The 27,223-nt window shown below is 42.9% G+C and overlaps 2 protein-coding genes across 2 annotated transcripts; one reads left to right on the forward strand and one right to left on the reverse strand.

The window, feature by feature from the left end:
- Nucleotides 1-445: 445 nt before the first annotated feature.
- CASC1 (cancer susceptibility 1) lies at nt 446-20,067 on the reverse strand. Its single transcript, XM_015824949.1, has 15 exons — nt 20,041-20,067; nt 19,721-19,802; nt 19,167-19,258; nt 17,460-17,561; nt 16,070-16,207; nt 14,517-14,663; nt 13,784-13,887; nt 12,245-12,524; nt 10,862-10,979; nt 8,172-8,335; nt 6,379-6,529; nt 5,053-5,267; nt 4,256-4,426; nt 2,844-2,957; nt 446-892 (listed from the first exon to the last, which is right to left on the reverse strand). The coding sequence occupies exons 1-15, from the start codon at nt 20,065-20,067 to the stop codon at nt 614-616; spliced, it is 2,184 nt and encodes a 727-aa protein (XP_015680435.1). The 3' UTR covers nt 446-613.
- Nucleotides 20,068-24,446: 4,379 nt separating this feature from the next.
- On the forward strand, nt 24,447-26,909 carry ETFRF1 (electron transfer flavoprotein regulatory factor 1). The gene is made up of 3 exons (XM_015824952.1): nt 24,447-24,525; nt 26,315-26,411; nt 26,619-26,909. The coding sequence occupies exons 2-3, from the start codon at nt 26,367-26,369 to the stop codon at nt 26,826-26,828; spliced, it is 255 nt and encodes an 84-aa protein (XP_015680438.1). The 5' UTR covers nt 24,447-24,525; nt 26,315-26,366; the 3' UTR covers nt 26,829-26,909.
- The last annotated feature ends 314 nt before the right edge of the window (nt 26,910-27,223 follow it).

Genomic DNA, 27,223 nt, shown 5'->3' on the forward strand with positions numbered 1-27,223 from the left:
GACTTCAACTCCCAGAATTCCCCAGCCAGCATGGCTGGCTGGGGAATTCTGGGAGTACAAGTCCACCCACCTTAGAGCTGCCAAGGTTGAAAATACACTCATTTTTATAGTGCCTGTTCAGCATGTAGTCTTAAACTGAATAATCTAGCAGACGGATGAAGCAATTGAGGTTTATGACATTTTAAATTTCTGAATGCCGAGAAAAATGCAACTTTAATGCATCGTCTTCACATTTCTGTTAATAATTTAGGACCACGTCATTCAGAAACAAGATACGATTCAGCCTTTTCCGGCCAAGCGAGTCGATCTTCTGAATGATTGCAACTAATTTTATTTTATTTTTAATTTCGTCAGTCTTTTCTCTCCCTCCCCCCCCACACCCATCCCGCCCCAAAATCTCACCAAAGAGCTTATAGAAACAAGACGGATTTTTTTTTCAAAAAAAAAAAATTCAGGGCACGTAGTCTATCCTTAAATAGCTTACGGATATTTATTTTATTTTTCTTTTCTATTAAAAAAAAAAGAGATGTCTGAAGTGTGATTTCTTCCACCTCTGATCGACTGGAGTGTCTGTGAACTCAATAAAGTTTCTGAAGCAGCTTTTTGGCGTGTGTTAGGAGTATGTCAGCACCCTGGTGGCAAGGAGCGTTTGGTACACGGCATCGATGAACAGGTAGTTGCTCTGTGTGACCCGGTCCATTGCCGCTGTGCTCCCGGCATCTTTCAGGAGATGATAGAGAGTGGAGTGGAATTCGGAGCCTTCTGCAATGTTCTTGGAGAAAGAATCGCTGTCTTCACCGATCGCAAGCTTCTGAGCTCTTTGGCCGTTGAACATGTAAAGAGCCCATGCTTCTTCCTGGATCTGGTCTTCTTCGGTCAGATGTTCACAGGCCTGCAGTTGGGCGGGAGAAAGAGAGAGAGTGGACACCTCACCAGAATTCTGAAGGGGTCCCGGGTGCTCTCTGAGCTTGGCTGTTTTCACGCAGACGTTTCATTACCCAACTAGGAAACGTCATCAGAGCTTAGCACTCTCTTTTACGAGGGAAGGATCCCTGGGGGCGCAGTGGTCAGAATGCAGCATTGCAGGCTAGCTCACCGCTCACCGCCAGGAATTCGATTCCTTCGATCCTGAAGGGCTCAAGGTTGACTCAGGCTTCCGTCCTTCCGAGGTGGGTAAAATGAGGACCCGGATTGTTGGGGGCAATAGGCTGACTCTGTAAAGCGCTTAGAGAGGGCTGTAAAGCACTGTGAAGTGGTATATGTCTAAGTGCTATTGCAAGGGAGGGAGGGAGGCAGGGAGGAAGGAAGGAGATAAAAAATGAGGGAGGGAGGGAGGGAGGGAGGAAGGAAGGAGATAAAAAATGCAGGGAGGAGATAAAAAATGCAGGGAGGGAAGAAGGAAGGAGATAAAAAATGGAGGGAGGGAGGGAGGAAGGAAGGAAATACAAAATGGGGGGAGGAAGGAAGGAAGGAGATAAAAAATGGAGGGAGGAAGGAAGGAGATAAAAAATGGAGGGAGGAAGGAAGGAGATAAAAAATGGAGGGAGGGAGGAAGGAAGGAGAGAAAAGGGAGGGAGGAAGGAAGGAAGGAGATAAAAGGAGGCAGAGGAAGGAAGGAAAGAAATAAAAAATGGAAAGGGAGGGGAAAGGAGATTTAAAAAGGGAGGGAGGAAGGAGGGAGTTAAAAAATGAGGGAGGGAGGGAGGGAGGGAGGAAGGAGATAAAAAGGGAAGGAGAGGGAGGAAGAAAATAAAAAATGAGGGAGGGAGGGAGGATGGAAGAGAGGGAGGAGGGAAGGAGATTAAAAAGGGGGGAGGGAGGAAGGAGGGAGTTAAAAAATGAGGGAGGGAAGAAGGAAGGAAAAGGAAGATTGTTGGGGGCAATAGGCTGACACCGTAAACTGCTCAGAGAGGACTGTAAAAGCACTATGAAGCTGTACATAAGTCTAAATTGCAGGATCCAATCTGGATCGGTCACCAGGACCAGAGTTTTTTGTCGTCTAAGCTTTCGGACCCCCGTGCTGAAGCCCACCTTCAGGGAACTTCTCTCTAGCCTTTCTAAGTCCTAAGTGCTATTGCTATTGCTTCTAACACATATGACGTTACCTAGATGGGTCATGAAACGTCTGCAAGAAAACAGCCAAGCTCAGAGCACACCAAGGATCCCTCACTTCAACCTTGATCTACAAATATTATCCTTTAGTCGCTTCTGAAGGAACTGTTGGGCTTCTTCAACTGTTTTCAAAAAGGAAGAGTATAATGGGCGAAGTTGAATGTTTCCTGGCAAAATTGACATGCAACACACACACAAACAGGCAGAGCCTCGTTGGTGTTGTCATAGCCACCAACAGGTCCTCTTGGACTTGAGCACTTAGGATCCAAGGACTCTATGTGTCATCTTCTAAACCAGGCTTTGCAGAAATCCCTGGTTGCTTGACTGGCTTTATCGCTGTTTTTTGTGGGGGGTTTTGTGGGGGACTTTAGCGATGTGAATGATTGGTGATATTTTGATTGCTTTTGACCTTCTGTATGCCACCCAAAGTCACCTCTAGGAGGTGGACAGTCAAAAATCATTTAAATAAACACTGACCTGGTGGTCCATCCCTGTCCTAGCCATTTCTCTCTTCCTGCCCATTTTTGAGAAGAGGAGGAGACGGAGGTTGCAAGCCTTCCCTCTGATCTTGCTCGCTTGGGAGTGTGTGTGTGTATGTGTTTGTGTGTGGAGAAGACACCAAGGAGCAATGCCAGGGAGACTGCAGGGACAGAGTGGGGCCTTGGAGCCGGCTCTGCTTATACCTAACGGGGAGACTAGGCAGGGTTTGTGGTATCGCCACTTACACCCACCTTAAAGACCAGATTATTCTCTCCGCTCTTCAGATTCCATTTGCTCCAGCCAAAGGCAAAAGAGGTGGCAACAAGAGACATTTGCTGATAAACCATGATTTCTGCCAACAGCGTCTGTAAAAAAGCAGATGAAACTATCCAAAGTCAATTGCGAAGGAAACCTGGCACAGGAACAAGGCCCAAGCCTGATTTTTCTCTCTTGATGCTGATCTATATTGTCTGTCTGTCTGTCTGTCTGTCTGTCCTCTATCATATCTGTCAATCATCTATCATCCATATCTGTGTATCTATCTCCCTGTATCCTCTATCATCCTGTCAATCATCTATCATTTATTATCCATATCGTCTGTCTGTCTGTCTGTCTGTCTGTCTGTCTGTCTCTCTCTCTCTCTCTATCTCTATCTATCTATCTATCTATCTATCTATCTATCTATCTATCTATCTATCTATCTATCTATCTATCTATCTATCTATCTCCCTCTATCTATCATCTCTATCATCATGTCAATCATCTATCATCTATTATCCATATCATCCATCCATCCATCCATCCATCCATCCATCTACCTACCTACCTACCTACCTACCCAACCAACCAACCAACCAACCAACCAACCAACCAACCAACCACCTATCTATCTATCTATCTATCTATCTATCTATCTATCTATCTATCTATCTATCTATCTATCTATCTATCTATCTATCTATCTATCTATCTCCCTCTATCATCATATGTCAATCAACTATCTATCTATCTATCTATCTATCTATCTATCATCATCATCCTATATCATTTGTCTATATCAGGGGTGTCAAACTCACAATGTCACGTGATGTGTCGCGACGTATCGTGACTTTTTTGCCATTGCCAGCAATGGGATTGGCACAGTTTCACTATGATGCATCCGGCTTGAGGGCCAGCAGTTTGACACCCCTGGTCTCTATCATCTGTCTATCTATCGGATGGATGGATGGATAGATCTGAAGATGATGTATCTATCATCTAACAATCATCTAATAGCTAGCTAGATAATGGTAGCGATAGATTAGAAAGAGATAGATGATAAATAGACAGACAGACGGACGGACAGATAGAACTGAAAATATTCTAATTATCCTCTCTATATATTGTGCAGAGTCCACAAGTCTTAAATTTGCCAAGGTTGGACACTCCTGGTATAGGTGAAGGACTTTTAAGACTAGTGGACTTAAGACACTTCCATGCTAGAGACTTCCATGTTGGCTGAGGAATTCTGGGAGTTGAAGTCCACAAGTCTTAAGTTGCCAAGGTTGCACGCTCCTGCACTAAACCAGGGTAGACAACCCCGAATGACTGCATTCATACGTTCTTACCCAAACGGAACACATGAAATGAGGAAATGACAGAAAACCATTTCCCGGCTGCTTACTTTTTTGTTCACGCTGACATACTTTGAGGAGTATTCAGCGGGAAAGATGTTCATGCCGGCTCTCTTCAGGACCATCATGAGGGCCATGGGTGTCATCCATTTTTCTCTCAGCCCCATAAGCAGGTCAGAATCTTCGACTGTAGCCACAGAATAGATCATACATTGACTTTCCTGCCTCAGAAAAACAGAAGAGCTGCTAAACAGCCGTTTCATTCTTTCCTAAGAGTAAATAGTCCTCGACTTTCAACCACAATTGAGTCCAAAAATGAGACGTTAGGGGTAGGCAACCTTGGCTCTTTTATGACTCGTGGACTTCAACTCCCAGAATTCCTGAGCCAGCGTGACTAAGCATGGAAACCTCTCCCTTTCCCCTCAGCATGGCTGGCTCAGGAATTCTGGGAGTTGAAGTCCACGAGTCATAAAAGAGCCAAGGTTGCCTACCCCTGCGTTAAGTGAATTTTGCTCCATTTTATGACCTGTCTTGCCACAGTTGTTAAGTGAATCACTGCAGTTCTTAAGTTAGCAACATGGTGGTTAAGTGAATCTGGCTTCCCCATTGACTTTGCTTGTCAGAAGCCCACAAAAGGAGATCACATGATCCCGGGACACTGTGACTTGTCATAAATATGAATCAATGGCCAAGCTTCTGGATTGTGATGGGGATGCTGCAAGGGTCGTGAGTGTGGAAAACTTTTTTCCAGTGCTGTTGTAAATTGAACGGTCACCAAATGAACTGTTGTTAAGTCGAGGACTACCTGCACCCACACCGCAGATCTGCCGGTTGTCTTCCCACCTACCTTGATGTGGATCTGGACCTCAGCAAAGGTGGTGAGGATGGTAAAAATAGCTCGGTCGGGGCCTACAGGCTGGAGCTCCCAGGCTTGATACGGCATGTTGAGGTGAGCATCCTGAAGTAACGTGACGGTGAAGAAGCCGTTCATTCTGAAGGAGATCGCCTTCTCGTTCATGCTGTAGACCACCTCCCCAATGTCATCGGTCCTCCAGTATTTATCTTGTACAGCGAAGAAAAGGAAGAAAGACTGCATTCGTTCCACACAGCTCTTTAAATTGGTTATAACTGCCCTATTCCAATGGACTTCATACCTAAATCATAACACCGTCAATTTGTAAAAACAATTTTTACAACATGCAAATACTGTGGGTTGACCTCACAGAAAGGGCTAGACAAGGGTCCCCAAATAGAGCTATTAAATAATCCCCATAAAAGAAATGCTTAAAAAAAAGAACAGAAGAGGATTTATTTTTTTTAAAGGTGGGGACTAATATTCTGGAGATGAATGAAGGACATGAAATGAATTCATGTCTCAGGACGAAATGTTTCAAAAGTACAACAACGAACAAACGTAAAGTTAGAAGAGTAGAGTTTTGGTCACTCAGAATTCGTTCTTTTGTGGTTCTTCAAATCCAGTATGAACTTTGGGGAGAACTCTGGGGTAATTTGATCAATCATGTTCGTTGCTCAAAGGAATTCTGTAACAGAGATTGTTTTATGCTGCCATATCCTGATAGCTTTACTTTTTAAACTTTCTTTTTGCCAGCTGGTTTTTTTGATCTCAGAATTGCTTCAGGAGCAACACTCAGAATAAAGCCACCAAAAAGAACTAGAGGACAATTACAGGTTCGACTTACAACTTGAGCCCAACATTTCTGTGACTAATTGAGAAATTTGCTAAGTGAGTTTTGCCCCATTTTACGGCCTTTCTTGCCACAGTTGTTAAGTGAATCGCTGCAGTTGTTAAGTCAGTAACACAAATTGTTAAGTGAATCTAGCTTCACTTTGCTTGTGGGAAGGTCACAAAAGGGGATCACATGACCCCAGGACACTACAACTGTCACAAATGTGAGTCAGTTCCCAAGCATCTGAATTTTGATCACGTGACCCTGGGGAACGCTGCAACGGTCGTAAGTGTGAAAAATGGTCATAAGTCACTTTTTCGGTGCCACTGTAACTTCAAACAGCCACTAAATGGACTGCTATACATCGGGGACTGCCTGTAAAATATTTCTACCAGTTTTCTTCTCCAGATATCCGTTACTAGCACAGGAAAGTGGACATTAAAATCTAGCTCATTCTTGGAGTAGTTGTTAGAAGTGTATCATACCTTGATTATCCCACCTCGCTATCAGTGGCTCTTCAAAATAAATCACGGAATCAGTCAGATGGATCGTGATCCCCACCGTCACGGCTGAGTTGTCTTCAGATTCCTCACATGTCGCAGTGTAGGGGTAAGTCTCTAATCCTGTATCCAAGATCTTCAAGCAAGAAAGGAAGAAAATTTAGCTGCTTTATAGAAATAACTCAACTTACCTCTCCCCTTGAGTTGAAACCATATGATGAACGATTGAGGGAAGTAGGTATGTCTAGTCCAGGGGTAGGCAACTTTGGCTCTTTTATGACTCGTGGACTTCAACTCCCAGAATTCCTGAGCCAGCATGGCTAAGCATGGAAACCTCTCCCTTTCCCCTCAGCATGGCTGGCTCAGGAATTCTGGGAGTTGAAGTCCACGAGTCATAAAAGAGCCAAGGTTGCCTACCCCTGGTCTAGTCTAACGAAGAGAAGAACTAGCAAGGATATGATAGCAGTCTTCCAATATTTGAGGAGCTGTCACGAAGAAGAGGGAGACCACCTATTATTCTCCAAAGCACCCAAGGGCAGCATGGATCACTCAAGAGAGATCTAACCTAGAACTAAGGAGAATTTTTTTGACAATGTGAACAATTAGTGGAACGGCTTATCTCCAATAATTGTGGATGCTCCATCACTGGACGTTTTTGAGAAGAGGCTGGATGGCCATCTGCCCGGAATGGTATAGGGCAGGGATCCCCAACCCCTGGTCCATGGACCAGTACCGGGCCGCGGCATGCCAACAACCGGGCCGCAGAAAGAAGCAAAGCCCCATCCGCGGGATGCAGGCAGCACACGAAACCACGCACTCTCCGGTCCGTGGAAAAACCTTTCTCCATGGAACCGGACCCTGGTGCCCAAAAGGTTGGGGACCTCTGGCATAGGGTCTCCTATCATGGGCATGGAGTTGGACGAGAAGACCTCCACGGTCCCTTCCAACTCTATTATTCTATGTTCCAAGGTAGATCTCTGCCCAGCTCAGTTACACATTAAGTAATAATGTTCCTGTATTTTCTTTTACCAACAGTGAAAAGATTATTCCAACAGTGCACAACCATTGTTTCTTACATGTTTCTAACTAGTGTTAACATTCACTATTGCAAATGTTCTTCTTTAAAGAATTTAAGCCTAATTAGGGGAAGACATTTTTTATCTATCTGGCTGCCTTCTATATGCTCACCTACCACTTTACTTGCCTGCTAGCTGAATCATTCCTACAGTTTTTAAATTGCTGCCAATCAAAGCTATGTTAAAAAAAATGGGGAAAAATCCACCATGCACCATGCATTTATTTTTGCAAATGCATATCCAAATGCATATCTATTCCTAAATTTTATAGATAATTTCCCCTACTTGTTTTTTAATCTTTATAGTTAGAGAAGTGGGCATGCCTCCAAAGAAAGGACTGGATTGCAATTGCTTGCAACACTTGTTTTCCAAGAAAGCTGTGCAAAGTGGTCAAAAAAAGTCAAGAGGGTGCTGGCAACTCTGGGGATTGAAGCTCCACCCTCTTTTCATAGAAAACACAAGTAAAAATGAGGTGGGGCTTTGATTGCTCTGTGGTGGACCTTTCTTACTTTTTTGACCTGCCTCTGCAGTCACTCTGTAGCTAGAGTAGAGAGACCAGGGAATCTGATTCCACAGACACGCTGGTCTCCATCCAGCACACCCTTAAGGATCCCACTTTGANGAAAGAAAGAAAGAAAGAAAGAAAGAAAGAAAGAAAGAAAGAAAGAAAGAAAGAAAGAAAGAAAGAAAAAAGACCATTACTTCCACGATGGTCCATCCTTTGACCTGCTTGGCTTGAGGTGGGAGCTTCAGCAAATCACAGTGATAGACGCCTCCCACTGGCATGAACTGGTGTAAATCCACCGTGTAATCTTCGAGGATATCCAATTCACTGATATCAAAGAGCCGCAGGGCTGAAACATGAGCTGGAAAAGGACAGACAGGCGGGAGGTCTTTAGTTTGTCTGTACCGTAATTCTAAACTGCCCTCATTTTTCAGCTGAAAAGCAAACCCCTCCCCTTTACAGATCGGCTTGCCAAGGCCTGGCAACACAGAATGTAAAGTTAAAGCATACAGAGCTTACTCCGCTAATCATTGCTGGGGTGGTGCTCCTCTCCATTTCAAGGGCCGCTGAGCCAGCACTGTCCGAAGACCTTTCCGCGGTCATGCGGCCAGCATGACCTCACGGAGTGCTATTACCTTCCCACCAAAGTGGTACCTATTTACCTACTTGCATTTGCATGCTTTCAAAATGCTAGGCTGGCAGGAGCTCATCAGAGTAATGCACTCACCGTAGAAGTACTAGAAAAATACTGCCAAGATTTAGGGGGGGGGATGTCCTTTCAGCTGCTTCTCCCACATCAGTGATTCGAGGCTAGCCAGCCTTTTCACCCTTCCCCTCAATTCCGGATTCCAACACAAACAGGAAGTGGCACAGCCGTGGCCAGTCCAGCACAAGAGTGGGACACAAGCCCAAAATGCACCTGTCCCCCCCCATCCTGGTTTGCTCTTCCCTCCACAATGCAGCCTGCATTTTGCAGGCCCACCGGGACTCCCCATGAGCTCGGCACACCTTTGGAAAGAAGGTGTAGGTCGGAGAAGGACAAGCAGAGCCTGGTGGGTGGATTTAAGGGAGTAATCAGCCTAGAATCCTTAAGTTCCCACAAATGATCCAAGTCCAGACCCTCTTGAATTCTGTTAATTCTTATTTAGCACCAATTCAATGCTGACCATTAGATGACTACATTGTTGGGTATATGTTTGAGCAATAAATCAGCTTGACTAGAACAAAGCATGGTCCTGATTCTTCACACCTGAGAGAAGGGCACCAATTCCCTTCAGAAAGTAGGGTGGCTAATTTAGTCACTGACATTCTTGCTTATCTTCTGCAATTGTTGGTTCTTTGGTTGTAGTCAAAAGTTTGGATTTGGGCATCTAAGCTGGCGTCTTGATCTTTTATGTTAGTTCTTATTTTATCACAAGCGGAAAGAATGGTTTCATGTATTGCTTTCAACATGGAAAGAATCTGTTCCTGGTCTTCATCCATCTCTTTCACGTGTTGATAAATAGTTTTTCTAGTAAAAAGCTGTTTGTCGAGCAAAATTTTATAGTCCAAGGTATTTCAACATCTCATATCGTGACCAATATTCCTCAAGTAGAGAGATAGGAAAGCAATTTCTCACATATAACTCTGAAAGACTGACATTCTTGCTTAACCACCACCCAGGATTTGCTTAATAAAGATAACCGAAATCGCTGGATTTACTGTCGTTAAGTGAGGCAATCATGTGATTTTTTTTTTTTTGCATCTCTATACCCTACAATGAACGTCTCTGCATTTGCAGAGTGGCAGAGGTAGAAGACCTGGCTCACATCCTATTTGATGATTGCCTGTATAAGAGGGTGAGAGACAGGTATATCGGTTTACATACCAAACAAATGACCCATTGGGATCCCCATATCAAAACAACTTACCTTACATGCAGCCACAATCTGAAAATAACATTTAACACTGTGCGGTACTTAAGCAAAATGGTTCAGTTGGGATCTGCATATGTGGGACTGATTGGGGTAGATTGCAGGGGTGACACCGAAATATAATTTTATCATATTTTATCTATATCTTAAATTATTATATTCTATTCCCATTTCATTTTAGACTGCATTTTATACCAATTTCATTTTTGTTGTTATTAGTTGCGAGGTTGTGTCCGACCCATCGCGACTCAATGGACAACATTCCTCCAGGTCTTCCTGTCCTCTACCATCTTCTGGAGTCCATTTAAGCTCACGCCTCCTGCTTCAGTGACTCCATCCAGCCACCTCATTCTCTGTCGTCCCCTTCTTCTCTTGCCCTCAGTCTTTCCCAGCATCAGGCCCTTCTCCAGTGAGTCCTTCCTTCTCATTAGGTGGCCAAAGTACTTGAGTTTCAACTTCAGCATCTGGCCTTCTAAAGAGCAGTCGGGGTTGATCTCCTTTAGGACTGACCGGTTTGATCGCCTTGCTGTCCAGGGGACTCGCAGGAGTCTTCTCCAGCACCAGAGTTCAAAGGCCTCCATTCTTTGGCACTTAGCCTTTCTTATGGTCCAACTTTCACAGCCATACATTGCAACTGGGAAAACCATGGCCTTGACTATACTTGACTATATATATACAGTACACGTAAATATACACGTAAAATAAAATTTCATTTTATTTTTTTCCAATTCCATTTTAAATTGTATTTTATCATATTCCATTTTAAATTGCTTTTGTCGAATTTTAGTCATAATTTGTTTCTGGAACTTTGCACTTGGATATGGCCCAAGAGCTAATCAATCCATCAATCAAATATATATATAGTGATTTTTATTTTTTTTTGCATCTCTTACCGATGGCGTTCCCAGTCCCAGTTCCCATCATTAAACAAGGACTACTTGTAAAGAGATGCCATTATTCAGAGACCACATTACCTCTGGAGGTGGACCGAAGGAAAAAGGAGCTTTTGTTATAATGATCTTCTCTGCTGCCAGAGCCCCTGGAGCTGCTGCTTCTTCTTCTTTCTGAATAACTGAAGACATCGCTGAAGGTCTACAAGCAGGAGAAAACATCAGCCGGTGACAACGTTAGCCAGTTGAATGATATTTATAAATCACTTTTGGAGGCTGTGTACTCTCCTCTAATTAACTAAATATTAAAATCACTTAAAACTGGCAAAATCAATAGAAGACCCTGAATTCAACCCTACTGTTCAAGCCAATATATATTTGCTTGTTAGCAAATAGAACCCGGGTCTTCTACTCGCTCATCCAGCAATTTGGCAGTTCGAATCTCACTGGCTCAAGCTTGACTCAGCTTTCCATCCTTCCGAGGTCAGTAAAACAAAGACCCAGATTATTAGGGGCAATAGATGGACACTGTAAACTGCTTAGACAGGGCTGTAAAGCCCTGTGAAGCTGTATATGTCTAAGTGTTATTTGCTATTGCTAAATTTCGCTTTGGCTTGACCAGCTGACAAAGCATACCAATTGAGGGAGGTTGCAAGTCCTTGTACTGTAATGTCCCTTCTCCTGCAAGTTTCTGCTCTGTTTTACTGTCATGCCTCCATCGGAGCCTGAATCTGCGGAGGAAAATGAGCTGGAACGGGACCCTATGGAGGTCGAGGGAGAGATGTCTGTGGCTTCAGAGGAATGTGGGGAAGAGCAGGCCGAGGCAGGCCAGAGCCCTTCAGGAGTGGGACAGGAGGAACAGGAGAGGCAGAGTTCAGGTGATGAGCAGGGGCCACCCCCACCTGACCCTAGAGCACGGAGAGTGGAGAGAAGGAGGGAACAACGCAGGCAGGCTCAACTACTCGGGAGGAGAGCGTCCCACCCTTCTCCACAAGGAACACCTGGAGATTGAGATTTAAGGAGACGCTGTGGGGAGAGGCATTTGTTGGGAACAAATGCTGATTCCTTGGAGTTTTGTGTGTGTTTTTTTGCTGATCTCTTGTTCTGTGACTTCTGCTTAGAAACCCGGAAACTCTGACCATTGGACTGGCTGACAACGTTGCTTGGATGTTTATAGATCTCGGACTGTATTTTGGCTTCCCTTTTGAAACTGCTCAGGCAAGCTGTATTCACACAGACTCATTAGGTTTATGATGTATGTGTCATTCTTTCTTATCTCCATGGCCTTGAGTAAATTCCTCTCCTAATCAGACTACTTGCAGCCAGAGGTGTGTGTCTCTTCCTTTGTTTGGAGGCTTGCCAGAAACGTGGGAGCATTTGGGGAAAATTTGGAGCAATTAAAGGTTGGTTTGAATTGCCAGCTGACTGCATTGCCTCGGTGCTGTGCCCTGGGGTCATCACACTTACCATCGTTCTGGCTGAGGCTTCTGTTTTGATCTCAGACATGTCTTTCAAGGTCTCCCGCTCTTCACTTGAGACTTGTTTGTCCTCGCTGGGCTGAGTGATTTCCTCTGCGAACGGGAGGTCCAACTTTGGGAGTTCTCTGGGGAACGTTTGAAAAGGCGACAAATGGTCATAATGGGTGTGCAAGATGCGTACGGCCACGTCGCAGGTGGTCAGCGGCTTGGGAAGATCAAACGCATGGCAGGGCTGCTTGTTCTCATCGTAAAATATCTGGCTCCGGAATCTGACAGAGAGAAATTGCAACCAAGGTTATACGGATATGGGAAGTCCTCGCTTTACCACCACAATTAAGCCCAAAATTTCTGGTGTTAGTTAGACATTTGTTGAGTGAATTTTGCCCCATTTTCTCGCCACGGTTCTTAAGTGAATCCCAGCGGTTGATAAGTTAGTCACCCGGTTGTGTTAAGTGAATCTGGCTTCCCCCTTGTGAGAAAGTCACAAAAGGGGATCACGTGACCCCCCCCCAGGACAGAGCCACGGTCATAAATGTGAATCAGTTGCCAAGCATCTGAATTCTGATCTCGTGACCGCAGGGATGCTGCGAAGGTCGTAAACTGCAACGTTGCAACAAGCACAAGGAATGGACAAGCAAGCAGAACCAAAATTGCCAGTCACAATTGTGTGATATTTCGGTTAACAACCATTGTGACTCAGATAATGACCAGATGGGGGGGGGAAAGGTCACAGTCATATTGTTGGGGCCAGGGATTTAGGCACTGGTTCTGAAGGTGAAGAAGCTGCTCCAGCAGAACCTGTGAAATGGCAGCCTCGGGAGACACAAAGATAAGACCCACCTGAGACTGATCAAACACAGCTGGTGCCACAGCTGTCAGATGATGGTGCCATAAGGCCAGCCAGCCCTCATACCTGGTGAGTATAAGGCGGAACAGAGATGTTCTATGAGGCTCTTTGCCAAGCAAGGGACTAAACCTCTTGATTAAAGATGGCTGGCTGCAGCCTGATTTAAGAGACAGTCTTGACTCATGATCCTCATTGGAATCAACCATCTGAACTCCAGCTCTTACGTGATGTTTTTTAGACCCTGCTTGTGGAATTGTGACCTCTGGGTTGGCTGACAACTCTGATTTGGCTCTCAGAACCTTGGACTGGATTTTGGCTATTTTTCTGCGTGCTCCTTTTAAAAGCAAACATGCAGGCCAGCTCTTTTAAGAGATTCTGCTTTGGTTTGCTTTCCTTGTCTGCTGTCATCTCCCTGATCTTGAGTAAACTGCTAATTACCATAGCAACTATGTGTTTGTGTATGCATTAGAAACCAGCAACTAGACGCACATGATTTTCGCTTAATGACCACGATGCTTAGCAACAAGTTGCAGGTAAGTGAGGACTACCTGCATGTCATAACAGACTGCATCACTGACACACTCACATCCACAAGTTACTTCCCAGTTGTGGCTCATCTCAATAAGATCGTAACATGAAGCCTTGTTACTGTCTCTTTAATTTGTTAGCAAAGAACTCTACCTTGCATTCTTCTTGAGATTGGCCCAAAGGCACAGCGTCATGTCCGTCTCTTTCATGACGAGTTCCATATTTCCGCTTTCGGATTCTCCATAACTACTGGCTTGCTGTGTAAAGAACATTGGAACCAAAAAAAATCAAAAAGTTGTACCAATCTGCCCAAGAAATTGTCTGAGACAGATAAAAGCTATTGCTAATTACTGTTGGAAAGATAACAAACCTGAAAGGGCATTTGATCATGCATGGTGGACTTGTGAAAAAGTGAAAAGACACTGGACACAAATACGTATGGGGGATGCAGAGAGTTTTAAAAATTAATATGCAGATGAAACCAGATTTTTTTTCTTACTAAAATCTATGGACAGTCAATTAGAAAAGGCTTGTAGACAATTCGAGAGAACCAAATTAGAAATAAGGAGAAATTTCCTGACAGTGAGAACAATGAATAGGTGGAATGGTTTGCCTCCAGAAGTCGTGGGTGCTCCAAAACTGGAGATTTCTAAGAAGAGATTGGACCACCATTTGTCTGAAATGGTATTGGGTCTTCTGCACGAGCAGGGGGGTTAGACTAGAAGACCTCCAAGGTCCCTTCCAACTCTGTTGTTGTTGTTGTTGTTGTTATAATTAAAATTAAACTGAGGAAGGAGAACAGCAGCTAACCTGGGCAGAATGAGATGCACATCAATCCATGTAATCTGAGGATCAGAGAAAAACCACAACGGGGTTGCCGACTCACCTTCAGCAGATGTTCTGTTGCTTGGTTGTATTTGTGGCGAAGCACATTCTGCAATTGCACAATTGTCTCCTGGTACTGAGCGACATCTTTGGAAGGGAGCTCTTCAAACGGGGTCTCCAACACGTACATCTCTAACTTGGCAATAAGCTGGAAAACATTCCACTCCGATAATAGATACAGGCATTCACAACACACAGTCGTTGTGTATTGTGTACGATCTCCCTTTCTGCCCTGCACTTATCTTCCACCTGCTCTTGCACAGGCAGTCTTCAGCTTACAACCATTTGTTTAGTGACGGTTCAAAGTTGCAAATGGCACTGAGAAAAGCAACTTATGACTGTTTTTCTCACAACCCTTGTAGCATCCCCCTGGTCACATGATCAAAATCCAGACGCTTGGCAACTGGCATGTACTTACGACGGTTGCAGTGCCCCAGAGTTATTTGACCACGTTTTGTGGCCTTCTGAAAAGCAAAGTCAATGGGGGAAGCCGGATTCATTTAACAATCATGTTACTAACTTAACCACCACATTGATTCACCACTTAACATCTGTGGCAAGAAAGGTCATAAAATGGGGCAAAGCTCACTTAACAACTGTCTTGCTTTACAATGGAAAGTTTGGGCTCAATTGAGGCCATAAGTCAAGGACTACCGTTACGTATTTTTATAGGGTTTTAATTTTTTTCTCTATAAACCATACCCAGAGTCACACTGCGAGTGAGTTGGACAGTACCTAAGTTAAAAAATAAAATAAATAATAAAATAAAATAATAAACTAATAATAATAATAAAATAAAATAATAAAATAAAATAATAATAAAATAAAATATAATAAAATAATAAAATAAAATAATAATAAAATAAAAAATAAAATAAAATATAATAAAATAAAAAGTAAAATAAAATGAAATAAAATAATAAATAAATAAATAAATAATAAAATAAAATAATAAAATAAAAATAACAATAAAATAAAAAATAAAATAAAAAATGAAATGAAATAAAATAATAAATAAATAAATAAATAAAATGATATAAAATAAAATAAAATAAAATAAAAAATAAAATAAAATAAAAAAATAAAATAAAATAAAATGGTATAGGGTTACCTGCCTGAGTAGAGGGTTAGACTTGATGACCTCCAAGGTCCCTTCCAACATCATCATTATTATTATAAAATAAAATAAAAAATAAAATAAAATAAAATAATAAAATTAAATAAAATTAAATAAAATTAAATTAAATAATAAATAAAATGAAATGAAATAATAAAATAATAAAATAAAATAATAAAATAATAATAAAATAAAATAAAATAAAATAAAATAAAATAAAATAAAATAAAATAATAAAATAAAATAAAATAAAATAAAATAAAATAAAATAAAATAATAAAATAAAATAATAAAATAAAATAAAATAAAATAATAAAATAAAATAAAATAATAATATAAAATAAAATAAAACAACAATCTTGCTCACCGTGAGAAGGCACCTCACCTATCTCTGGATGGAGGAATGACTATTATGGGATATCATGGCAGGGACTTACTTCCAGCACCTTGCTGCCTTTCTCGACCACTGTCGTAATATCGTTCTGGGTCTCTTCCAGCCACAAACTCATGAAAGTGTTGATTTCCTGGGGAACAGTTGGGTCTGGGCTGCCGTCACAACCTGTGTAATGTTCCCACTGGAGAAACAGCAAGACATGAATGGGTGAAGGTGGAAAGCAGACAAGATTTGGAGGGATTTAAAACAGAGGCAGGTAAACAGATATGCAGGACTGCTCACTTGTTTACAGATAGTCCTCGCTTAAAGACCGGTTGCTTTAAAAAGCTACAGGTAGTCCTCCACTTACAACAGTTCAATTAGTGACCGAAGTTACAATGGCACTGAAAAAAGTGACTTATGACCATTTTTCACACTTACAACCTTACAGCACCCCCCACAGTCACGTGATCAAAATTCAGAAGCTTGGCAAACAGTTCATACTTATGACCAATTCACTGTCCCGGGGTCATGTGATCCCCTTTTGTGACTTTCTCACAAGTAAAGTCAATGGGGAAGCCGGATTCATTTAACAACCGGGTTACTAACTTAACAAATGCAGTGATTCACTTAACAACTGTGATAAGAAAGGTCGTAAAATAGGGCAAAACTCACTTAACAACGTACATTTTGGGGCCTGTCCTCAGAGTTAATACTGTCACCACCATACACACAACAGTGTATAGTAACTCTTTCAAACATTGTCAAAAATGCTTTTCTACCTATATTACATGGCCGTGATTTTTGATGGGTTTTGCCGTTTTCTGGCAGAAAGTGGCAAAAAAACGCCCATTGGACATGCTGGATTTGCTTAACGACCCTGTGGTTTGCTTACTGACCACACAAGTCACTTAATGACCCTGGTAGCACACTTAATGACCATTGGAAAATGGTTGTAAAACTGAGTTAGGTCATGAGGCGAGCCATTTAATGACTCCAGTGACTTACAACCAATATTCTAGGCCAGAGGTCTTCAAACTTGGCCCTTTTATAACTTGCGGACTTCAACTCCCAGAATTCCTGAGCCAGTGTGCTCGACTGAGGAATTCTGGGAGTTGAAGTCCACAGGTCATAAAAGGGTCAAGATTGAAGATCCCTGTTCTAGGCTATGGGTGGAGAACCTTGGCTCTTTTATGACTTGTGGACTTCAACTCCCAGAATTCCTCAGCTGGGCATGCTGGCTCAGGAATTCTGGGAGTTGAAGTCCACAAGTCAAGGTCCCCCACCCCTATTCTAGACTAATTGTAATCGCAAACTGAGGACTATCTGTACAGTGAAAATCTTACAGCAATGTAGATTTGTTCGTAAAAGATTTGTAGCCTTTAAAAATTACATGGTGAATTCCAATTTTCCCTCATAGGAAGCAAGGGCCAAATATCCCAGGACACATGTACCTTAGCAAGGGCTCTACTTTTCAACTTCCATTGGCTGGCAAGGAAAAAGCTCTCTTCTAACTCATAAAGTTCATCTAACTCCTCACCCCGGCGTTCTTGATCCTGAATGGGACACAAGAAAGAGTTCTTTTATTTATTTTAAGCCACTAGTCCATCGCAACTGACTGCTTGTCCTTGAAGATCACTCAGAAGCTGCAACTGATAAAAAATGCAGTCAGGTGAGTATTTATGAACCCGTTTTGCTTTATCCAAGATAAATGCAGAGGTATAGTGGTAGGCGCAGATGGTAATAACTGCGAGAGGGACATTGGAGTCCTAGTGGACATGTCATAAAAGAGCCAATGTTCCCCACCCATGGCCTAGACCAGGGGTCTTCAAACTTGGCCCTTTTATGACTTGTGGACTTCAACTCCCAGAAATCCTCAGCCGAGCATGCTGGCTCAGGAATTCTGGGAGTTGAAGTCCATAAGTCATAAAAAGGCCAAGTTTGAAGACCCCTATACTAAGCTATTCAATAAACTCCACTTTGAATAAAATGGGCAATTTCATGGCCAGCTGGGAAACCATACTTTGATCTCACAGTTGTCCTAACAAACTACACTTCTCTTCATTTGGGTGTTGCATAACTCTCCAACCGTATCTGCAAGGAGGATCAAGATGGCAAAGTCAGTGTTACAATCCAAAACCCAATCTTGTAAAAAAAAAAAGGGGGGGGGAGTCGGATTGAAATAATGATAATGTCCCCACCATCTTTCAGTGGCAATCTCTACCATGAAGTGATGAATTCACAAATGAAGAAGGATATTAGAAAAAAGCAATAGCAATAGCACTTAGTAGACTTATATACCGCTTCATAGTGTTTTATAGCTCTCTCTGAACGGTTTACAGAGTCAGCCTATTTGCCCCCAACAATCTGGATCCTCATTTTAACGACCTCGGAAGGATGGAAGGCTGAGTCAACCTTGAGCCAGTCAGGATCGAATTCCTGACAGTGGGCAGAGTTAGCCTGCACTACTCCATTCTAACCACTATGCCACCAGGGCTCCTAGGAAAAGATGTTAATGCTTCTCTGGAGTTTTTCTAATAATATGACGTCCACTCTATTCGGTTCTTCGTGTTTATAGCTGAATTTTGACTAGGACATTTGAATATATTTTCTTGTTTTATTGACCCTAAGCCTCCTGCAGTTACGCCATGGGGTGGAACACCAGTGATTGCCCTAGAAATAGAGGGTGGGGGGAAGTAATTTTCCCAAGAAGCCACGTGTTGTGGAAGGATGAACCCCTAGGCCTGCGAAGATGCATAGGCAGGCACACATACACATCCATAAAGCAGTCAACTTCAAAATAAAAGCAATCCATGTGGACCAGACAAGGACAACCAAAAGGCCGGATGTAGCCCAGGGGACATAAGATGCCCAGGTTTTCCTTAGATCGGGGTAGGGAACCTTGGCTCTTTTATGACTCATGGACTTCAACTCCCAGAATTCCTGAGTCAGTTATGCTGACTCCCTACCCATGGCCTAGAACAGAGGTCTTCAAACTTGGCCCTTTTATGACTTGTGGACTTCAACTCCCAGAATTCCTGATTCAGCATATCTGACTGGAAGGAATTCTGGGAGTTGAAGTCCACGAGTCATAAAAGAGTCAAGGTTGCCTACCCCTGCGGCCTTAGATAATATCCATAGCAAGGCCTGAGGGAGCTCACTTTGGCTTCGAGGCGTTCTGTCTTCTCTCTTTCAATACGTTCCTTTTCGGCCTTCACAGCTTGTTCCTGCTCAAAACGTAAGCGGGCTTGCTCTGGGAACAAAATAAAAGACACAATTAACGAGGTTTCATTTACTTAATCGATCAGCCTGATTCCTTGAACGCAAACACAGGTAGTCCTTGACTTATGACCACAAAATCCCCATTCGTAAGGAAGACGGCTGTTCAGTGAATTTTGCCTCACTTTACGATCTTTCTGACCACAGTTGGGAAGTGAATCATTGCAACTGTTCGGCGAGTAACACGGTTGTAAAGTGAATCTGGCTTCCCCATTGACTTTGCTTGTCCGAAGGTCGCAAAAGGGGATCACATGACGCCGGGACTCTGCGACCGTCAGAAATATGAGTCCGTTCCCAAGCGTCTGAATTTTGATGACATGAGTCATGGGGAGGCTGCAACGGTCACAAGTGTGAAAAACGGTCATAAGTCACTTTTTGCAGTGCCGCTGTGACTTTGAATGGCCACTAAACGAACCGAGGGTCAAAAGCCACCTACCTTCCTCCAGCATTCGACGTTCTTCCTCTTCTCTTAACAATTTCATCCGTTCCGCTTTACTAATCTTCTTACTACCAGCAGACTGAACCCACACAAAATAATGGAAAGGAAATTAAAGGACAGAGCAGAAAAGGGACTCGATATATATTTCTTACCCTGAAAAATATATTGGTAAAAATATATCCGCTTTTTCAAATCAAGGCGTAGTTCGTTTTGAAACTTGTGGAATGGAGGACGAACTGGTCTTTATTTTCCTTTTGGAAAGATGTTGACATTGAAATGGGCAACTGAGAGATCACAGGTTGGATAAATCTACTCACATCACCTGGACACATCAGAGCTGCCATTTTAATCGCCCACAATGCCCCATCATTTGGCAATGCTGAGGAGCAGCTGGGAAACTAAAATGGTGGTGCTGTATGCTAAGACTTTCTGAATCTCTGACACAGAAGGTCCTCCAAAGAGGTCCGTCAGCTTCAAATTCAGTATGGAGACATCCCTGCTCTTCTCTTGTAATGACTATTTGCTCCAGTGCAGGACACCTTCTGCCCTAGCAATCTAGAACAGCAGTAGGCAACCCAATCTTCTTCAGATGTCCCAAAGGTGCTTTTTTCAAGAGGCCACTGGACTTTCTTGTTTTTCTTTGAAGACGTTTCGCTTCTCATCCAAGAAGCTTCTTCAGCTCTGACTGGATGGTGGGGAATGGAAGGATTTATGCTCCTTGCAGACAGCTGGTCATTTGCATTTTTAGAGAGTCGTAGAGGCCACCTGGAGTCCAGCTGCCTCTTGAAAAAGCACCTTTGGGACAACCATGACCTGGATGACTGAGGGTCTCCATTGACATATTCTTCAGATGTTTCTTCTGGCTTCCCCATTGAATTTGAATTCAGCTCAAGCAACTTTGGCCAGGCTGGCCAATAGCAAGAAATTGCAAGAGTTATTGTTCAACTTTAGGTATTGGAAGACAGATAAGGAAACTCTTAATTTTACAAACTAATATCGGGGTAGAATGGGGAAAGCCCAATGGACACGAAATCTGAATTTCTACAATGCACATGACATTTAATTTTTGCATTTCTACATGATGTACATTAAATGTACACAATGTACATAAGATTTGCACAAAATTAAATGAAACGTTCAATGAAACAGCTTATGAAAATGCTATCAATTTATACAAACTACAAGGACATTGTCTGGACTGATTAAGCAATCAGAATTAGCTTGTTGTCCACTGCACTGAAATCTGTTAAACAAGGTCCATGATATCCACATTTTATTATCTTACTTATGAAGACTGCTACCTCACCGAAGAATGGTGAATAGCTCCATGCACTTATCTATGTATTGGGCATCATGCCAAGGTGGGTCACAATGCACTTTTGTCCATTCTTCCTAACTGGAGGAGGCCACTGGCTGGTAACCAAAGCCAGGCAAGAGGGCTTCTCGAGATATTCCCCAACCCCAGATGTGATCTTGCAACTTCCCAGATCTTGAAGGACATCATGACAATGCTTTCTTGGGTCTATTGAGAGGACAGCAAAACATTGCCCTAAGTATTCCCAGCAGTATAATTATAGTGTGGACACTCAACTGTCTTCAAGATGATGTTGGGCGTAGGTCCTATGATCCAGAGGTCCCCAACCTTTTGGGCACCAGGGACCAGTTCTGTGGAGAAAGGGTTTTCCACGGACTGGAGGGTGTGTGCTTTTGTGTGCTGCCTGCATCCCACAGATGGGACTTGGCTTGTTTGTGTGAACCGGTTGCTGGCATGCCACGGCCCGGTACTGGTCCACAGACCCGGGATTGGGGACCCCTGCTATGATCCTCAGATAATGCATACGAACTGGGGCTATTGGGAATTAGGTCCTGAACCACTGTCTAACTACAGGTTCTTCACTATTATACTAGAGTTCATCAAAAGTGTGTTTTGTCTTCCCCACAAAATTAATCATATGGTCAAAAGGAAAGAAGCAAAATTTGGGTGAGGAGAAGATATATATGACTATGGAGGATGGGGAGATACTGGCAAGGCACAATGGCCACCTGGCGGGAAGGAGAAAGGCAGGAGGCAGGATGAGATGAGTTTTTCTCAGCTGTGCCAGAGGAAACCCTAGGTAAGTCTGTCAGAACAGTCACTAAACGACCGGTCGTAAGTTGAGGACTACCTGTATATGCTTCTTCTGAGGCAAGAATCAAATCAATAGCATTTCAAACATCTCAAAAATCACACGTGATTGTGGAGGTGTGTCAATTTCACAACCTCTGTGGTTACAGAAGGTGAAAGTCTAACCATAGAAGTATTAAGGTGCTCCAGATGTTGATGCATTACAACAGGGGTCTTCAAACTTGGCCCTTTTATGACTTGTGGACTTCAACTCCCAGAATTCCTCAGCCAGGCACACTGGCTGAGGAATTCTGGGAGTTGAAGTCCACAAGTCATAAAAGGGCCAAGTTTGAAGATCCCTGAACTACAACTTCCAACACTGAACCATTGGCTATGCTGGCTAGGTTGATTGTGAACTGTAGTTCAGCAACACCTGGTGCTAGCAGGGGGTGTCAACAAATTTAGGTCACATTGAAGGGGACTGTAAATGTGTTAATCATTCCTGCACTTAAATTCCATGTCATTAAAAATAACTGTCAAGTTTATCCTAATGCAGTGTTTCCCAACATGGGCAAATTCAAGATATGTGGACTTCAATTCCCAGAATTCCCCAGTCAACTATGCTTAAATATCTTTAAACTGCTAAGGTTGGGAAACTGCCCCAAAGGATTGAAATGCATTGTATGAACTAATGTACTTGTAATATATTTTGTTACACTAAAGTGGACCATAATTTGAAGTTATAATCTATTATCAACATTAAATATATGAGCTATTGGTAAGTATTAAGTGATAAGAGATTAAGTATTAAGTGATAAGTATTAATGCCTCCGAGATTAAGTATTAAGTGTTACGTATTAATGCCTCTAAGATTAATTTAGCTATCTGTCTACCTACATACCTTTTTCTTTTTGGGACCCTAAATGCAGAGAGAGAGAAAAAAGAAGAGGGGGAAAAATCAGAAAAACACAATAAAATTGTCAAGAGGGGAACAAAGTAGTTAGAATTCCATCTTACCATCAGCCTACTGGCTGTGTTCACACAAACACTGAATTGGATTCTTGAATTAACTCAAACCCAATTAACTGAGCATCCCCAAATGGAAATAAAACATTTTTAGGGGGAAAGAAAAAGAAAGAAAGAAATCCGGGTTATGTTTTTTTTTTAAAAAAAAGACATGGAGATTATAGCCTCAATGGGGACGGAAGTGCCAGATCCACCAACTGCAGTTCACGAGGTGACTGGCTGCGTTCACACAACACGTTGACCCACTCGCGTGCTTCATCTCTTTGGAAAGGGTCTACAAGCGAGACGCGGGGGTGATTTGCATATGCATATAAGATATGCAAATAAACCCACCCCCAGGTTGGGGAAAGGGCGTCACTCACCATTTTTCAGCGGCACCCCAATAACCCGGGCTGAAAAGTTGTTGATGACCCCGCCCCTCCGTTTCCGCGGCAACGAGTCCCGCCCCTCCCCCAGGCGCTCCGAGAGTCCCGCCCCTTTGACGCTCCTCCTGGCAAACTGGAATGAATTCAACCCAAGAGGTTGGAAGGCTTGTTTGTGAAAACACTTCCGGTTCCCAAATGAACTTTATGGAGGTGGGAACTCTATGGCTCCCCCCACGCTACTAATTATACAGAAAGAGCATTGAGAAAATCGGTATTCGTGGCGCTTTGGGTGGAAATAAAGTAAGGATCGGGTTGTTTTGGGGGGGCAATCCGTGCAATGATGGAGGTTTGGCCAGTGCGAACATTGAATTCGGAAGTGATGATTGGGTGGCAGCTTTCATTTTGTTCTTCCTCTATGATTTAATCATTTCCCATCTTTGTTATATGGCAAGTCAGCGCAGGCGCATTACTCCCAATGCAGACCTGCAATAAGCTTAACCAGTATTCTCGATCTATAGCACTGTTTCTCAACCTCAACAACTTTAAGATGTGTCGACGTGCTGGCTGGGGAATTCTGCGAGTTGAAATCCAAACATCTTGAAAGTTGCTGAGGTTGAGAAACACTGATCCAGGGTTTTGCAAATAAGGTAGGTGGTATAATTATATATTATATGTTTCATATGTTTTTACATACTAACATGCGACATGCTAACTTGGATACACAGGGAAGATTAACAGTTGGAAGGGACCTTGAAGGTCATCTAGTCCAACCCCCTGCCCAAGCAGGAGACCCTGCACCATTTCTGACAGATGGCTGTCCAGTCTCTTCTTGAAAGCTTCCAGTGATGAAGCTCCCACAACATCTGGAGGCAAACTGTTCCATTGGTTGATTGTTCTCGCTGTCAGAAAATTTCTCCTTATTTCTAGGTTGAATCCAAGTTGAAAATCTAGGGGAAAAAATTGAGCACCCTTTTAAAATTAACCAAGCTTTGCCTATCGTGTGAATGGAGCCGCCAACTCTTGCTGAGGATGAATTCCATTGATGAACGATGAATTCATTCATCATTGATAACGATGTGATGAAGTCCATTAGGTCAAACGGGACTCTTTTTCGAGAGCAGAGGCACCCCCTCTTCCCTTTCGTACCTCTATCTGCCCCTGCCTGCGAATCTTAGGCGATGCCATCCTGGACGTTTGAAGAGTCGTCTGTCCCCGCCCCTCCAGCTCGTGCGCAGGCGCAGTAGCCGTCAGACTCCCTGGGAGGCTGTGCGAACAGCTGGAGAAGTTGCAGTTCCTGGACTGCGCAGGTAGTGAATTTTAACTCGAACTTTAGTGAAGTTGTGATTTACATTCGCACCGGTTTGCGGGGGGGGGGCTCTCAGACTCCGAGGACTCGATTTTATTGGTGGGGCAGCTTGCAGTTGTAGCCTGCAGCCCTCTTGATATGTTGAAGTACTACAGCTCCCATCATCCACAGGCTTGCCTGGCTAGCCATGTTGACTGCTGAATAGGAAATCTCTTGACATTAGCTGGGTTCGTGGTGTATATATATATATATATATGCAGGAGCTCGACAGGTTGCAGAGCATTCCTTTTTCCTTACAACAACCCTGTGAGGTTGGTGGGGGAATCTTAGGAATGGGCCAAAGTCGCCCAGGGAGTTTCTGTGGTTGTGGAGGGATTCGAACCTGGGTCTCGCTGTTCTCAGTTCAGCCCCTTCACCACTGCCGCACCCTGGTGAGGGCAGGTCATAAGCAATAACTTTTTCCTATAACTTTTTCTGACTTTTCCAGCCAATTTGTTTTCCTTGGTTGATTTTTTTTTCCTGCAAACTCCTGCATTCTTGCCTAAAATCTTTTTTTTTTTTTTTAATGTGCATCTTGACTCCAATCTTTTATTTCCATCACTGGAGGTTTCAAGAAGAGACTGGTCAGCCACTTGTCTGGAATGGTATAGTCATAGTGTCTTCTGCTTCAGCAGGGAGTTGGACTAGAAGACCTCTAAGATCCCTTAATCAGGGGTCCTCAACCTTGGCAACTTTAAGACTTGTGGACTTCAACTCCCAGAATTCCTCAGCCAGTTTTGCTGGCTGAGGAATTCTGGGAGTTGAAGTCCACAAGTCTTAAAGTTGCCAAGGTTGAGGACCCCTGCCTTAGGTCCTTCTCAGTCCTGTTATTTTATGTTCTGTGTATTGGAAGCTGTTTGGAATTTTCCCGTTGGCTTTTATGGTCACGTCCCAAATCTTCTCATTCAGATCATGGAAATATTTAGTACAATTCATCACCAGCTAGAGCTGCTGGGAGTTGGGCAGCCTCTAAATATATAAATTTAATAAATTATTATCGCCATTGGTCCATAAATGCATGTTCCATAAGGTTGGGATATCAGTTCTTTTTTTTCTATCCCAGTTAATTCAGTTTTGAAGTGTTGGGAGATTGTGTTCAAGAGGGATTGGATTACAGGTTACCCGTGACCTATGACCTTTTTCGCACTTATGACCGTTGAAGCATCCCTATGGTCACATGATCATAATTCGTAGAGTCAACTGGCTTGTATTTATGACAGTTGTCATCAACTGATGCATGTTATTCCCTTTTGTGACCTTCTGATAAAGTCAATGGGGAAGCCAGCATCATTTTATAGCTGTGTTACTAACTCAACAAGTACAGTAATTCCCTTAACAACTGTGGCAAGAAAGGTCGTAAGATGAGGCCAAATTTCCTTCACTATTTTGCTTAGCAAAGAAAATTTTGGACTCAGTTGTGGTTGTATGTTGAGAATTATCTGTACTGCTATATTTTTTGTTGTTGTACCCTCTTGCCATATACAGAGAATAAATTAAGAAAATTTCCCTAAAGAAGACAGTAACATATTTCTCTTGCCAAAAGACACACACACACACACACACACACATAACATGTCCTTGAAGTCACCCGGTGTGAAAGAAGGCTATTTTTAATTATCTAAAGTGAAAGGCCATTCAGAGATTTAATCGGAGTTAAGTGGTGGAGAAATCTGAATCTGAGAGGGTGATTCTTGTCAATCGTGAAGAACTGTTCAGATTATGCAGCTCATTTTAAAATGATTGTCCTTCAGGTAAATATGCCAGTCCACATGAATAAAACGGACGTAGGTCTCAACTGACAACATGGCCAACCCTCTTAGATATGAAGTACTGAATCTGTACAAAAACGTAAGTTCTGAGGACTAACTCAGCCCTCTCCCAGTGGTTGACCTCTGAATATCTTGACCTGTACTCCTTTAATCCTCAGCCTGATGAGAGTTTATGTCCAGCCATTGGAAGGACACCTGGCTAGGACAGACAGAGTAATTGGCCCTAAATAAGAATTTCTGTGATTTGTTGGTTGTGTAAAACTCAACCTTTTCTTGTGTTTTGAAGCTTCTGTATCTGGGAAAGGAGTACCCCAAAGGGGCTGATTACTTTCGAACCCGACTCAAGGCAGCCTTCCTGAAAAACAAGGAAGTGAAGGATCCAGAAGAAATCAAAAAACTGATTACCAGAGGCAAGTTTGTCATTAAAGAACTGGAAGCCTTGTACTTCCTCCGAAAATATCGAGCTCTTAAAAAACGATACTACGAGGACAGTTGAGCACTAACCGGTTGTAAAATCTGCAAGGCATTTGTAGCCAATGGGTTAAATGGTGGGTGATTGGCCTGTAGTAATAATAATAAAATCTGTTGAATGATGGATTCGTTCGTTCGTTCGTTAGTTCTGCAGAAATCAGGGGTTAAAGAAAGGCAGAGTGGCATTTGCTACCATCAGGCTGGGGAGCGGCTATTAATTGAGATAGATTTAAAACTATTAAAAGAAATATAAATAGATTTAAAACTAGATTTAAGACCAGAATAGTCTTCCCGAATGTTAATTCCCCCAGCATCACAGACAGCGTATCTTCCATGCCAGCTTTTGGGCGTAACTGGGTGAAGACCATCACCATCTAATGTGAACATCTTGCAAACTTCTGCTTGGTCTACAGTAGGGGT

This window comes from Protobothrops mucrosquamatus, unplaced genomic scaffold, assembly GCF_001527695.2.
Source record: "Protobothrops mucrosquamatus isolate PMUCROS unplaced genomic scaffold, P.Mucros_1.0 scaffold2428, whole genome shotgun sequence".
NCBI lineage: Eukaryota > Metazoa > Chordata > Lepidosauria > Squamata > Viperidae > Protobothrops > Protobothrops mucrosquamatus.